Source organism: Camelina sativa, chromosome 8 (assembly GCF_000633955.1).
Source record: "Camelina sativa cultivar DH55 chromosome 8, Cs, whole genome shotgun sequence".
Classification (NCBI taxonomy): Eukaryota; Viridiplantae; Streptophyta; class Magnoliopsida; order Brassicales; family Brassicaceae; genus Camelina; species Camelina sativa.
In genome coordinates, this window is record NC_025692.1 from 1782594 (window position 1) to 1797423 (window position 14830).

At 42.2% G+C, this 14830-nt stretch overlaps 5 protein-coding genes across 6 annotated transcripts; 3 read left to right on the forward strand and 2 right to left on the reverse strand.

Annotated features, from left to right (window-relative positions):
• Positions 58 to 3549, forward strand: LOC104705602. Its single transcript, XM_010421630.2, has 9 exons — positions 58 to 415; positions 677 to 1181; positions 1267 to 1334; positions 1413 to 1614; positions 1764 to 1861; positions 1967 to 2036; positions 2178 to 2249; positions 2557 to 2670; positions 2983 to 3549. The coding sequence occupies exons 2-9, from the start codon at positions 789 to 791 to the stop codon at positions 3043 to 3045; spliced, it is 1080 nt and encodes a 359-aa protein (XP_010419932.1). The 5' UTR covers positions 58 to 415; positions 677 to 788; the 3' UTR covers positions 3046 to 3549.
• On the forward strand, positions 4374 to 5256 carry LOC104705606 (50S ribosomal protein L10, chloroplastic). The gene has a single exon (XM_010421637.2). The coding sequence runs from the start codon at positions 4450 to 4452 to the stop codon at positions 5110 to 5112; it is 663 nt and encodes a 220-aa protein (XP_010419939.1). The 5' UTR covers positions 4374 to 4449; the 3' UTR covers positions 5113 to 5256.
• LOC104705604 (leukotriene A-4 hydrolase homolog) lies at positions 5159 to 11183 on the reverse strand. Of its 2 annotated transcripts, XM_010421635.2 has the most exons (5): positions 10063 to 11183; positions 9658 to 9891; positions 9306 to 9581; positions 5920 to 5970; positions 5159 to 5585 (listed from the first exon to the last, which is right to left on the reverse strand). In XM_010421635.2, exons 1-5 carry the CDS (start codon positions 11056 to 11058, stop codon positions 5292 to 5294), a joined length of 1851 nt encoding a protein of 616 aa, XP_010419937.1. In that variant the 5' UTR covers positions 11059 to 11183; the 3' UTR covers positions 5159 to 5291. The 2 variants fall into 2 exon arrangements, with proteins under 2 accessions (XP_010419937.1, XP_010419936.1); XM_010421634.2 differs by lacking the exons at positions 5159 to 5585; positions 5920 to 5970 and adding an exon at positions 8494 to 8920 and having other exon boundaries at positions 9255 to 9581; positions 10063 to 11182.
• On the forward strand, positions 7737 to 8558 carry LOC104705605 (50S ribosomal protein L10, chloroplastic). Its single transcript, XM_010421636.2, has one exon. The coding sequence runs from the start codon at positions 7785 to 7787 to the stop codon at positions 8445 to 8447; it is 663 nt and encodes a 220-aa protein (XP_010419938.1). The 5' UTR covers positions 7737 to 7784; the 3' UTR covers positions 8448 to 8558.
• On the reverse strand, positions 13019 to 14382 carry LOC104709116 (leukotriene A-4 hydrolase homolog). The gene is made up of 2 exons (XM_010425779.1): positions 13262 to 14382; positions 13019 to 13090 (listed from the first exon to the last, which is right to left on the reverse strand). The coding sequence occupies exons 1-2, from the start codon at positions 14255 to 14257 to the stop codon at positions 13019 to 13021; spliced, it is 1068 nt and encodes a 355-aa protein (XP_010424081.1). The 5' UTR covers positions 14258 to 14382.

Consider the following 14830-nt stretch of genomic DNA (forward strand, 5'->3'; position numbering starts at 1 on the left):
CTAACACAACCATTCGTACAAGTACATAAATGAATCCAACGACAGTAGATTCCCAAATTGTTTTGGCACTAACAAGTGTGTTACTACGTTGGCAATTTAGAGATTCACGTAATCAAGTTCCAAAAACGTGTTATGCACACACTAGCACTTTCTGAAGAACCTCTTTTCTTTTGTTTGGTTTTTGTAATTTTCCTCTATAAATTAGTATTTTTGCAAATCCATCGGCATAATTCTATTGGCACGATCCGAACACACCATTTGTCAAATCAGATTTGTTGGACATGTGTTATTAATTCGTTAATGACGCACCGTTAGTCTTAAGTCAACCCCACTTCGCATTTAATTATTTTGTTACTCCTCCGCATCTCTTATTCTTCTCCGGCGACACTCCTAATTCCTTCTCCGCGAAGAATCTGTAAGCTTTCAAAATTCTTAATTTTTATTTGTGGGTTTCTCCTTCTTTAGATCTTTTACTTTTTCTGGAATCTCAAACTCTCTTTCCCTTATAACTGATCTGTTGATTGACTCGAAATCGATGCATCAGCCGATTTGATCGGTCAATTCTCATAAAGTCGACACATTTTTGACGGCTAGGTTTCTCAATTTTGCAAAGTTGTATCAGCTTAGCTCGTCACGATTCGTTTTTTTTTTTTAATCTCATCACCTTTGGTTGCAGGAATGAATCTGTGAGCTCTAAAGCGTCCACTGCTATGAATCTATGCTGCTAAGCTTGAATGCATCATTGAGTTTTGCTTTGTATTTTAGTTTTTTGATTTGAGAGTATATAAATGGGAAAAGCGTCGGGCTTGCTTCTGTGTTTGTTGGGTTTTGGGTTCTTTGTTGTGACGTATAATCTTCTGACACTTATAGTTCACAATAGATCTGGTGTGAGTAATTCATATGGGAGTCCACTTGTTGATGATCCTGTTGTTCAGATGCCTCTTAACATTAGAAAGGCCAAGACTTCTCCAGCACCTTTTCATGTTGCTCTTACGGCCACTGATGCACCTTATAATAAGTGGCAGTGTCGTATTATGTATTATTGGTATCAGCAGAAGAAAGCTCTTCCTGGTTCTGATATGGGAGGCTTCACCCGCATTTTGCACTCGGGTAATTCCGATAGCTTGATGGATGAAATACCCACTTTTGTGGTTGATCCTCTTCCCCCAGGTCTTGATCGGGTATGGATTTTGATTTATTAGTTTCCACTTGGTCTCAGTTTTGTTGATGGTTTTATCACTGAATCACTTGTGATCATGTATGTAGGGGTATGTTGTCTTGAATAGACCTTGGGCATTCGTGCAATGGCTTGAAAGAGCTACCATCAAGGAAGAGTAAGTCCTGTCTCCTTCTTTTTCAACAAAACACATTCTACTGTTTGCTAAGTCTCATGCATTTTAATGTTTGTGCAGCTATGTGCTCATGGCAGAGCCTGATCATATATTTGTTAACCCCTTACCCAATTTGGCTGTTGGAGGATTCCCAGCCGCTTTTCCGTTTTTCTATATTACACCTGAAAAGTACGAAAACATTGTCAGAAAGTATTATCCAGTGGGGATGGGCCCTATAACAAATATTGATCCCATTGGGAACTCCCCTGTTATTATAAGCAAGGTGAGATTATATGTGCTAAAATTATTGTATGAGGTTATGTCTATCTCACACATTTGACTTGGGCAATCAAAGATCTCTAGAGGTCGTATGATGTTTCTCCTGTTTATGCTTCAAACTTGATGTTGACATGCATTTACTTTCTTATGTAGGAATCACTTGAAAAGATCGCTCCTACATGGATGAATATCTCACTGACAATGAAAAACGATCCAGAAACTGATAAGGCATTTGGATGGGTGCTGGAAATGTTAGCACTGAAAACCAAATCTTTATTCATAAATTTGGCTCTCCACCTTTTGAATCCCATGTTTCTTAAGTGACATCTTTATTCTTACTTTTTCTGTTTGATAAGGTACGGTTATGCAATTGCCTCTGCTCTGCATGGGGTGCGGCACATACTTCGGAAGGATTTCATGCTTCAGGTAGGAATCGGCCTTGTGCTGATTACTGCACTGATATTGGTTTCCATGTCAAAGTCATATTCTTGTTACTTTTTCTTTGTCAAAGTTACAAAAGTCTTTTCTTTGCTCCGTATTCCTAAGTACTCTCACCATATTTTTCAGCCTCCATGGGATTTGTCTACAAAGGGGAAATTTATCATCCATTACACTTATGGATGCGATTACAACATGAAGGTGATTTCTGTTTGACATATCTTGGAAGATAAATTTGAGAACAGACTTTACATCTTGAGTCAATTGTTCAAGTACTTTCTCATTATTTATGCAACCTTAAGTTCATTCGCGCTTGCTTCGTTTATTTAAGTTTTCTTTACTAGATTCTTTTGAAACTACTAAGTCAGTTTCTCTACAACCCTATTCAATGACTTTAAATTATAGGACGTTTCAATGATCCGCCTTCAGAACTCCGTGATAGAGTATGTACGTATTTCAGTTTCATGTGTATTCAAAACTAACTACATTACCTGACTGTTAAATATAGGGTGAGCTGACATATGGCAAAATAGGAGAGTGGCGATTCGATAAGAGATCACATTTGCGGGGTCCTCCTCCGAGGAACATGTCCATGCCGCCTCGCGGTGTTCCAGAAAGTGTGGTATGTTATATATTTACCACTCTAATCTGAGTCCTCTGCAGTAAGGTCCATTCATAGCTCATAGGGGAACTTACCCACATCATGGCATTGGTTTTTAGTGGAATCCGAGACTATATTAGGAACTTCATACACAAAGGCTTAATTAAGTTTTATGTAGTTTGTCAATTTGCAATGGTTTTACTTCCCGGACAGATGATATACATCGCTCTGTTAGTATCTCTTTAGGATCACGGTTTCTTGCTTGTGGCCAATTGTTGACAAGAAGTGTGAGTCCGAGAAGCCTAATTTTGTTTGTGGTTGTGGTGGGTGCAGGTGACTCTTGTGAAGATGGTGAATGAAGCTACTTCGAACATCCCAAATTGGGACACTCTCTAACTTTCACATTCACAAAACAGAAAACTATAGGGACGAATCTATACATCAATATTTTTGCCAACAGAGATTTTCTTTTCTCCTTTCACTTCTTTTATACATGTTCTTGCCAAAAGATTACATCAAAGGTTTTTTTTGAAGGATAACTCTTCCGCTTCTAACGTGTCAATAGCAAAAACACGTGGTGTGACCATGTTGCAAGAGAAACGATAAAACTTCCGGTCATCCTTTGCCGTTGAAAACTCCGATACCGGTGAACACTATTGACGCCGGAAAATGAGTGAAGCATCAATTTTTGGTTGTTTCTCACTGGAGACTGCATAAACAGAGAGAATGGATCCAAATACAGGGATTCCAACCCATCTAATTTTCCAAATCATCAAACAATTGAGATCTGGCAAAATCAAAAAAAAAGAAAAGAAATTTGATTGATCCACAAAAGCTTGCTCGATCGAAGCTTCATAAACATGTAAAAAACGGCTACAGGCAATCCAAATATGTTGGAAATACGTCTTCTTTTCATTACCTTTTTCTCATAATCATATATGATGATTTGTTGTAAACTACAGATCTTAAGAAAACAAAACTGGCGTGAGAACACCTGAGAGAGAAACAGTAAACCACCCGATCTGGTCGGATTAGATACTGTAGGATCTCAGCGGAAACCACCGGAGACCATAAAAACCAAACTTGAGGAGCTAGTTGGAGGTCGCCGAAACGGCCCACCATACATAGGTCCAGAGATATTATTGAAAGAAAAACTAAATAAAACTAAAGAAATCGGCCAAAAACCGATTTACTGCAGAAGAAACGATAAAAACCGGCCAAAATCGCATGTGAGAGCCGAATCTGCCGGGTGAAAACCGACCAACCACCGCTGTAGAAACCTGAGGATGTCGGGCTGAAGCCAGTTAAACAAACTGGACGGCGGAGTATGGGACAGAAAAGCCAGATTAACTCTGGCCGGCGAATACAACAACTACATGCTTTCTCTCTTCTCTGAAAGATTTTTTAGAGAGAGAAGAGAGAGAGGAAGCTTTTTTTTTCTCCATGATCCCTACCTAGTTAGAGAGTAAAACATTTTATTTTGGGTTCTTGACTAAAAATTACTAACCAGTGGATAATGTTGTTGGGATCTCATCATGTTATTGTTGTCTGTCTTCAGAACCAGTCTAAAGGACAAAATGAGTTCAATTAGACGGAGTTAAATAGTTCCGTCTATTAAACCTATGAATTTTTACATTTAATAAATTAATATAATAATAAATAAAAAAATTCCTGAGTGGATTGCGTTGTTGGTTCGGTCATCTCTCTATCTTCTCTTCTCCCTCCACACACAGAAGAAGAAGCAGCAGCACAGTCTCCTTCTTCCTCGTCTCATCCATCTTCTGAGCAAAGCAAAAAAAAATGGAAGTGGCTCTTCTCTCCTTCTCGTCTTCCTTGTCTCCTCTCTGCCACCAGCGAATCTCAACCGTAACACCCAAAACCTCGAATTCCCCAAACTACCCTCGCCTCCCGGTCATCAGATCCGCCGTGTCTCGTAACAAAAAGGAAGAGACAGTCGAAGCGGTCAAGTCCCATCTCGAGAATTGCCATCTCCTCGCAGCCATCAACTACAAAGGCCTCACCGTCAAGCAGTTTCAAGACCTCCGTAGAACTCTCCCCGACACCACGAAGCTCATCGTAGCCAAGAACACTCTGGTCTTCAAAGCCATTGAAGGCACCAAATGGGAAGCTCTCAAGCCTTGTATGAAAGGCATGAACGCTTGGCTTTTCGTTCAGACTGATGAAATCCCTTCCGCCATCAAACCCTACCGGAGCTTCCAGAAGGAACGCAAGCTTGAAGACAATGACTTTGCTGGTGCCGTCTTCGAAGGTAAGTTCTACGCTCCTGACAATTTCAAAGTTCTCGAGACCATGCCCACTCGTGCTGAGGTCTACGCTAAGCTGCTCGGCGCTCTGCAATCTCCGGCCATTAATCTCGTCTCTACTTTACAAGCACCGGCTATTGAGGTTATCATGGTGCTTAAGGCTTATATCAAAAAGTTGGAGGATGAGAGCAATGCATAATAGTTATTATAAGTAAGCTTGTACTAATCTTTTGGAGAATGTAATGTATCAACAAGGCAAGGCACATTCATTTTGTTTATGGCTCAAAAGCACGAATTGTTATTACAGTCACTGGGTTTTATTGAAATGTTGTTTTTTGTTGGACTGCTCTCTCAAGCTAATAACAAAAAGGGTCTTGTTTAGATGTACTTAGAGAGGATTGACTCAACCACTCCCTGAGCTATGGGGTGGTAAGTTTCTCGAGCTTCTGCAAACACCTGCTTCGCGAGTTGCTTCTCTTCTGTTCCACCAGTTTGTGCCAGAGCAGTGAAGAGAGGACGCAGGTACTTCATCCTTCCTACCGCTTTTAGAGCTTTCTCCACTTCCCCATGGTACTCTCTGCACTTTGATGCAATTGCAAGTTGCAGAAACGACACCTTCACTTCGTAGTCCTTTGATTCTGCTAGTCTGTACCGCTTGTCCAAGGCCATAACCTGAATCACCCAATAAGCAAACATGTGTTAGTACTTAGTCATCGGTTTTTGGAACCTGATTCCCAATTCTTCCTTTATAGATCTTGCATTCTCGATTACATACAAGACAACAAGATTACTAAATTCTCAGAAAGTCAGAAAGAATAGTTGAAGAGATCTTTCCACAACCATTCACTAGCCTAACACTAATGTAAGAGTAACTATTGAGTCTAGCTGACTGTTAGTTAGGCCTTTATCTCTTCCTTATGAAAGCTTATCAGTTCGTTTGACCCAAGTCTAACACACCTAACAACTCTCCGTTATCTTAGAGGAAGAAAAGAAGTGTAAAAAGTACCTGAGAAGGTTCACATGACTTGGGAAGATTCTCCAAGTACAACTCCCATTCCTGTCCGTTCCACTTNCGGTGTTCCAGAAAGTGTGGTATGTTATATATTTACCACTCTAATCTGAGTCCTCTGCAGTAAGGTCCATTCATAGCTCATAGGGGAACTTACCCACATCATGGCATTGGTTTTTAGTGGAATCCGAGACTATATTAGGAACTTCATACACAAAGGCTTAATTAAGTTTTATGTAGTTTGTCAATTTGCAATGGTTTTACTTCCCGGACAGATGATATACATCGCTCTGTTAGTATCTCTTTAGGATCACGGTTTCTTGCTTGTGGCCAATTGTTGACAAGAAGTGTGAGTCCGAGAAGCCTAATTTTGTTTGTGGTTGTGGTGGGTGCAGGTGACTCTTGTGAAGATGGTGAATGAAGCTACTTCGAACATCCCAAATTGGGACACTCTCTAACTTTCACATTCACAAAACAGAAAACTATAGGGACGAATCTATACATCAATATTTTTGCCAACAGAGATTTTCTTTTCTCCTTTCACTTCTTTTATACATGTTCTTGCCAAAAGATTACATCAAAGGTTTTTTTTGAAGGATAACTCTTCCGCTTCTAACGTGTCAATAGCAAAAACACGTGGTGTGACCATGTTGCAAGAGAAACGATAAAACTTCCGGTCATCCTTTGCCGTTGAAAACTCCGATACCGGTGAACACTATTGACGCCGGAAAATGAGTGAAGCATCAATTTTTGGTTGTTTCTCACCGGAGACTGCATAAACAGAGAGAATGGATCCAAATACAGGGATTCCAACCCATCTAATTTTCCAAATCATCAAACAATTGAGATCTGGCAAAATCAAAAAAAAAGAAAAGAAATTTGATTGATCCACAAAAGCTTGCTCGATCGAAGCTTCATAAACATGTAAAAAACGGCTACAGGCAATCCAAATATGTTGGAAATACGTCTTCTTTTCATTACCTTTTTCTCATAATCATATATGATGATTTGTTGTAAACTACAGATCTTAAGAAAACAAAACTGGCGTGAGAACACCTGAGAGAGAAACAGTAAACCACCCGATCTGGTCGGATTAGATACTGTAGGATCTCAGCGGAAACCACCGGAGACCATAAAAACCAAACTTGAGGAGCTAGTTGGAGGTCGCCGAAACGGCCCACCATACATAGGTCCAGAGATATTATTGAAAGAAAAACTAAATAAAACTAAAGAAATCGGCCAAAAACCGATTTACTGCAGAAGAAACGATAAAAACCGGCCAAAATCGCATGTGAGAGCCGAATCTGCCGGGTGAAAACCGACCAACCACCGCTGTAGAAACCTGAGGATGTCGGGCTGAAGCCAGTTAAACAAACTGGACGGCGGAGTATGGGACAGAAAAGCCAGATTAACTCTGGCCGGCGAATACAACAACTACATGCTTTCTCTCTTCTCTGAAAGATTTTTTAGAGAGAGAAGAGAGAGAGGAAGCTTTTTTTTTCTCCATGATCCCTACCTAGTTAGAGAGTAAAACATTTTATTTTGGGTTCTTGACTAAAAATTACTAACCAGTGGATAATGTTGTTGGGATCTCATCATGTTATTGTTGTCTGTCTTCAGAACCAGTCTAAAGGACAAAATGAGTTCAATTAGACGGAGTTAAATAGTTCCGTCTATTAAACCTATGAATTTTTACATTTAATAAATTAATATAATAATAAATAAAAAAATTCCTGAGTGGATTGCGTTGTTGGTTCGGTCATCTCTCTATCTTCTCTTCTCCCTCCACACACAGAAGAAGAAGCAGCAGCACAGTCTCCTTCTTCCTCGTCTCATCCATCTTCTGAGCAAAGCAAAAAAAAATGGAAGTGGCTCTTCTCTCCTTCTCGTCTTCCTTGTCTCCTCTCTGCCACCAGCGAATCTCAACCGTAACACCCAAAACCTCGAATTCCCCAAACTACCCTCGCCTCCCTGTCATCAGATCCGCCGTGTCTCGTAACAAAAAGGAAGAGACAGTCGAAGCCGTCAAGTCCCATCTCGAGAACTGCCATCTCCTCGCAGCCATCAACTACAAAGGCCTCACCGTCAAGCAGTTTCAAGACCTCCGTAGAACTCTCCCCGACACCACGAAGCTCATCGTAGCCAAGAACACTCTGGTCTTCAAAGCCATTGAAGGCACCAAATGGGAAGCTCTCAAGCCTTGTATGAAAGGCATGAACGCTTGGCTTTTCGTTCAGACTGATGAAATCCCTTCCGCCATCAAACCCTACCGGAGCTTCCAGAAGGAACGCAAGCTTGAAGACAATGACTTTGCTGGTGCCGTCTTCGAAGGTAAGTTCTACGCTCCTGACAATTTCAAAGTTCTCGAGACCATGCCCACTCGTGCTGAGGTCTACGCTAAGCTGCTCGGCGCTCTGCAATCTCCGGCCATTAATCTCGTCTCTACTTTACAAGCACCGGCTATTGAGGTTATCATGGTGCTTAAGGCTTATATCAAAAAGTTGGAGGATGAGAGCAATGCATAATAGTTATTATAAGTAAGCTTGTACTAATCTTTTGGAGAATGTAATGTATCAACAAGGCAAGGCACATTCATTTTGTTTATGGCTCAAAAGCACGAATTGTTATTACAGTCACTGGGTTTTATTGAAATGTTGTTTTTTGTTGGACTGCTCTCTCAAGCTAATAACAAAAAGGGTCTTGTTTAGATGTACTTAGAGAGGATTGACTCAACCACTCCCTGAGCTATGGGGTGGTAAGTTTCTCGAGCTTCTGCAAACACCTGCTTCGCGAGTTGCTTCTCTTCTGTTCCACCAGTTTGTGCCAGAGCAGTGAAGAGAGGACGCAGGTACTTCATCCTTCCTACCGCTTTTAGAGCTTTCTCCACTTCCCCATGGTACTCTCTGCACTTTGATGCAATTGCAAGTTGCAGAAACGACACCTTCACTTCGTAGTCCTTTGATTCTGCTAGTCTGTACCGCTTGTCCAAGGCCATAACCTGAATCACCCAATAAGCAAACATGTGTTAGTACTTAGTCATCGGTTTTTGGAACCTGATTCCCAATTCTTCCTTTATAGATCTTGCATTCTCGATTACATACAAGACAACAAGATTACTAAATTCTCAGAAAGTCAGAAAGAATAGTTGAAGAGATCTTTCCACAACCATTCACTAGCCTAACACTAATGTAAGAGTAACTATTGAGTCTAGCTGACTGTTAGTTAGGCCTTTATCTCTTCCTTATGAAAGCTTATCAGTTCGTTTGACCCAAGTCTAACACACCTAACAACTCTCCGTTATCTTAGAGGAAGAAAAGAAGTGTAAAAAGTACCTGAGAAGGTTCACATGACTTGGGAAGATTCTCCAAGTACAACTCCCATTCCTGTCCGTTCCACTTAGCAACCTCATCCTCACTTGGCATCCTTCCTTCCTTAAACTCTTTTGCCAGGGATATGATTTTTGTGTAAATGGTTGAGACTGGTTCATATGCATCTTCTGGTATACCAACTCCCTCAGTCCACAGCTGTAGGTTGATCTCTTTCTCTATGCCAGGGATGTTTGCTTTCAGGAACTCAAGAAATGTATTGGTATCGATGGACTTGAACTTAAAAGTAGCAATGTATTTCTTGAGGAATTCATCAAAAGCAGTCCTTCCAATCTGAAAGTTTTTCAGTAAATAAGTGACCACGCTTGTAAAGATTACATAAGAAAGCAGAGGTGGCAGTTCAACTAACCTGACGTTCAATTCGCAGGACAAATTGGAATCCTTTTTCATATGGAACCTGAGAATATACGTCATCTGGATCAACACCTTCTTGATTGTTCCACAGTTTAGTGCACTCCAAGTTGTCTTTAAACCGTTCCATTTCATCAGTCAAACCCCTCCAACCAATGCCCATGTTCAAAGTAGCTATATCTGCGCCTTGTACAACCTCCACAATTCTCCTCTCTGCGTAAGTTGTGAATCCCTATTGCCATGAAAATCAAAATAAGTTTTTCTCCCATCAACAAGGCAGACTCTAAAAATCAGACACACAGTTACACACCCTAAGCACAGGACAATTATTTCTACCCTGAAGCATAAGCTGAGATATAACTACTTACTTGGGAGAAGTTAAAAGAGCTAATCAAGAATATACCTCATTCAACCAGAAATGTTCATTGTTGATGTTGGTGATCAAGTTCCCAGTCCAGCTATGTGCAAGCTCGTGAGCTACAACTTGAGCCCCAGAGGAGTCTCCTTTGATCACAGTAGGCGTCAGGAACACCATCCTTGGATTCTCCATCCCTCCATAAGGAAAACTCGGAGGAAGCACCAACAAGTCAAACCTCTCCCACTCGTAATCTCCAAACAGCATCTCCCCTTGCTTGATCATATCCTCAGTTCCTGCAAACTCCAGTGCCGCCGCATCTAGAACTTCAACGGCGGCAGACTCTGTGTATACCCGAGTCCTAGGTCCAACTTCCCTGAACCCTAACTCACCTACGGCGAACGCAAAAAGATAAGGCGGAATAGGCTGTTCCATAGCAAACTCTTCCACGACTCTATCCTCACCAGACCACAGTGACGATCCCAGTGACCCCGCCTCGAGATGTTTAGCCTCCTCAGGAACCGGAAGCCTACGGCGGACGTGGCGAGCCGACATGACGGCAGAGAGCGAATTGGGTATGTTCATAACGACGTCGTAGCGGATCCTCGCGGCGGGAGTGTCCTGGCATGGGAAAATAGATCTGGCGTGAATGGCTTGACACTGAGTGTAGACATAATGGTGAGATTTGGAGAAGGTCTGAAGCGGAGATAGCCACTGGAGAGCTGAGGCGGAAGGCGAAGTGGAGTAGACGATGAGCACTGAAGACTGACCGGAGAGGACAACGACTACTTGGGTGCCTCGAATTGGATCCGGTGTGGCGGAGACGCGGTAAGGAAGAGAGGCGAGAGTGAGAGGATCGAGGACCGTATCGATGGAAATGGAGCGAGTATCAAGAGAGAGTTCGCCGGAGAAGGCGGAGGAGAGAGTGAGGAGAGCGGAGCCATGGATGATGAAGGAGTTGAAATCGAGGTAAAGGGAGAGAGAGACATGCGTGGTGAGAGGGTGAGAAGAATCGGTGAATGAGTGTGGATCAATGGGTGCCATGGCTGAGTGCAAAAAAAGCTTTGGATTAACAGTACACAGCTTAGGGTTTGAGGGAAAAGGGGCAGTTAGAGAGGTGGAGAAGACGAGAGAGTATAAAGCGGGAGAACAAAAAAAAAAAAAAGAAAAATCAAGAATTGTTTACTTTTAATAAAAGATAATTATATTTTTGGAATAATTTGGTTAATGGAGAATCATTTTTAGAGCATAAAGTTGAAACCGTGAACAGCGATTAAATATGCTAAACCCCAAAGTTGGATGAACCAAAACCACTTAAACCATGATGAGTACATTGCTTGTGTTAAGTTAACCAATATCGCTCTTTTGGGCTTAGAGCCCTGTATTTTTGGGCTTTAACGGGGTCATCTTCTTTGTATCTATGAGGAATCTAAATGTCGATGCTGACGACAAAAAAGGTGATGATGGAAACATTAATGTGAAATCATAGAAAGAAGTATGTCCCAAAAATGCTAATCTCGGTCAAAGGATGTTCACATTGTCATGTTACGACTTACGAGATACAACGTAATAATCTACTTAGTTCTTTCTTATGCATCATAGATTGTTTTCTTGTTGGGCCAGTAGCCATTTTAGTTTTACCAAGTGTTTATGGTTTAGTGATTAAAAAAGGGTGCCAGATCTGATGGTTGACGATTACTTTATGTGAAGAAGAGTCAGAGAACGGGTTCGTGCTCAACTGCTTACGGCACCAATCAACCAACCCGTCAAAACCGACGAACCAGACCCAAATTATATATTAAAACAAACAAAAACAATAAACAACAAAGAAAAATGTAAAAATAAAAAATGATCCTATAAAACCCTGAAGACGAACCTTTTTCACATTTTCTTACAATTTTTATTTTTATTTTCTTTGTTCGTGTCTGATTTTCTCAGCCAATTTTGATCTAACTCTCACCATGGATCTGTTCTTCTCGTCTTGATCTGGATCGACTTTAATTTAAGACTTTGTTCTTTATTTCTCCCCCCACCGATATGTTCTGAAAAGGGAACGAACTCTCAACTGATTTTGGCCTTTCACTCATCTTCTGATCTCGCGACCTAAATTTAGGGCTTTCTCTTTTTTTTTGGGAGCTCTCAAATGGTTGGGAGAGTGAAGGTGCCTTGTTGTTCCGTGTGCCACACGCGGTATAACGAAGACGAGAGAGTTCCTCTATTGCTTCAATGCGGCCATGGCTTCTGCAAAGATTGTCTTTCCAAGATGTTCTCTACTTCTTCCGACACTAGCCTCACTTGTCCCCGCTGCCGCCACGTGTCCGTTGTTGGTAACTCTGTCCAGGGCTTGCGCAAGAACTACGCTATGCTTGCTCTCATCCACGCCGCTTCCGGTGGCGGCGCTAACTTCGATTGCGATTACACCGACGACGAGGATGAAGACGACGAAGAAGATGGAAGCGATGAGGATAGAGCTCGTTCGTCCCGCGGGTTCCATGCCTCCAGCTCGATTAATAGCTCATGTGGTCCTGTGATCGAGGTTGGAGCTCACCCGGAGATGAAGCTGGGTAGGCAGATTGGGGAAGAGAGCGGTGGTGTGGAGATGTGGGATGCCACTGTTGCAGGCGGCGGTGGGAGGTGTAAGCACCGTGTGGCGGTGAAAAAGATGACTTTGACGGAGGATATGGATGTAGATTGGATGCAGGGACAGCTTGAGAGCTTGCGGAGAGCGTCCATGTGGTGTAGGAATGTTTGTACTTTCCATGGGGTTGTGAAGATGGAGGGATCTCTTTGTCTTTTGATGGACAGGTGTTATGGGTCTGTTCAGTCTGAGATGCAACGCAATGAAGGCAGGCTCACTTTGGAGCAGATTTTAAGGTTCCTCTTTGCCTTCTCTTTTACTTTCTATTTTGCCTAATCTCTGCCTTTTACTGTCATCATTTTTGTGCTTAAAGTTTCCATCATTGATTGCCTCTTTCACACTACTGGAGTAAGCCCGAAATTGCTGTTAGAAATATATAGCAAGTGCGCAGATTTTAGTGANCTCCACAATTCTCCTCTCTGCGTAAGTTGTGAATCCCTATTGCCATGAAAATCAAAATAAGTTTTTCTCCCATCAACAAGGCAGACTCTAAAAATCAGACACACAGTTACACACCCTAAGCACAGGACAATTATTTCTACCCTGAAGCATAAGCTGAGATATAACTACTTACTTGGGAGAAGTTAAAAGAGCTAATCAAGAATATACCTCATTCAACCAGAAATGTTCATTGTTGATGTTGGTGATCAAGTTCCCAGTCCAGCTATGTGCAAGCTCGTGAGCTACAACTTGAGCCCCAGAGGAGTCTCCTTTGATCACAGTAGGCGTCAGGAACACCATCCTTGGATTCTCCATCCCTCCATAAGGAAAACTCGGAGGAAGCACCAACAAGTCAAACCTCTCCCACTCGTAATCTCCAAACAGCATCTCCCCTTGCTTGATCATATCCTCAGTTCCTGCAAACTCCAGTGCCGCCGCATCTAGAACTTCAACGGCGGCAGACTCTGTGTATACCCGAGTCCTAGGTCCAACTTCCCTGAACCCTAACTCACCTACGGCGAACGCAAAAAGATAAGGCGGAATAGGCTGTTCCATAGCAAACTCTTCCACGACTCTATCCTCACCAGACCACAGTGACGATCCCAGTGACCCCGCCTCGAGATGTTTAGCCTCCTCAGGAACCGGAAGCCTACGGCGGACGTGGCGAGCCGACATGACGGCAGAGAGCGAATTGGGTATGTTCATAACGACGTCGTAGCGGATCCTCGCGGCGGGAGTGTCCTGGCATGGGAAAATAGATCTGGCGTGAATGGCTTGACACTGAGTGTAGACATAATGGTGAGATTTGGAGAAGGTCTGAAGCGGAGATAGCCACTGGAGAGCTGAGGCGGAAGGCGAAGTGGAGTAGACGATGAGCACTGAAGACTGACCGGAGAGGACAACGACTACTTGGGTGCCTCGAATTGGATCCGGTGTGGCGGAGACGCGGTAAGGAAGAGAGGCGAGAGTGAGAGGATCGAGGACCGTATCGATGGAAATGGAGCGAGTATCAAGAGAGAGTTCGCCGGAGAAGGCGGAGGAGAGAGTGAGGAGAGCGGAGCCATGGATGATGAAGGAGTTGAAATCGAGGTAAAGGGAGAGAGAGACATGCGTGGTGAGAGGGTGAGAAGAATCGGTGAATGAGTGTGGATCAATGGGTGCCATGGCTGAGTGCAAAAAAAGCTTTGGATTAACAGTACACAGCTTAGGGTTTGAGGGAAAAGGGGCAGTTAGAGAGGTGGAGAAGACGAGAGAGTATAAAGCGGGAGAACAAAAAAAAAAAAAAGAAAAATCAAGAATTGTTTACTTTTAATAAAAGATAATTATATTTTTGGAATAATTTGGTTAATGGAGAATCATTTTTAGAGCATAAAGTTGAAACCGTGAACAGCGATTAAATATGCTAAACCCCAAAGTTGGATGAACCAAAACCACTTAAACCATGATGAGTACATTGCTTGTGTTAAGTTAACCAATATCGCTCTTTTGGGCTTAGAGCCCTGTATTTTTGGGCTTTAACGGGGTCATCTTCTTTGTATCTATGAGGAATCTAAATGTCGATGCTGACGACAAAAAAGGTGATGATGGAAACATTAATGTGAAATCATAGAAAGAAGTATGTCCCAAAAATGCTAATCTCGGTCAAAGGATGTTCACATTGTCATGTTACGACTTACGAGATACAACGTAATAATCTACTTAGTTCTTTCTTATGCATCATAGATTGTTTTCTTGTTG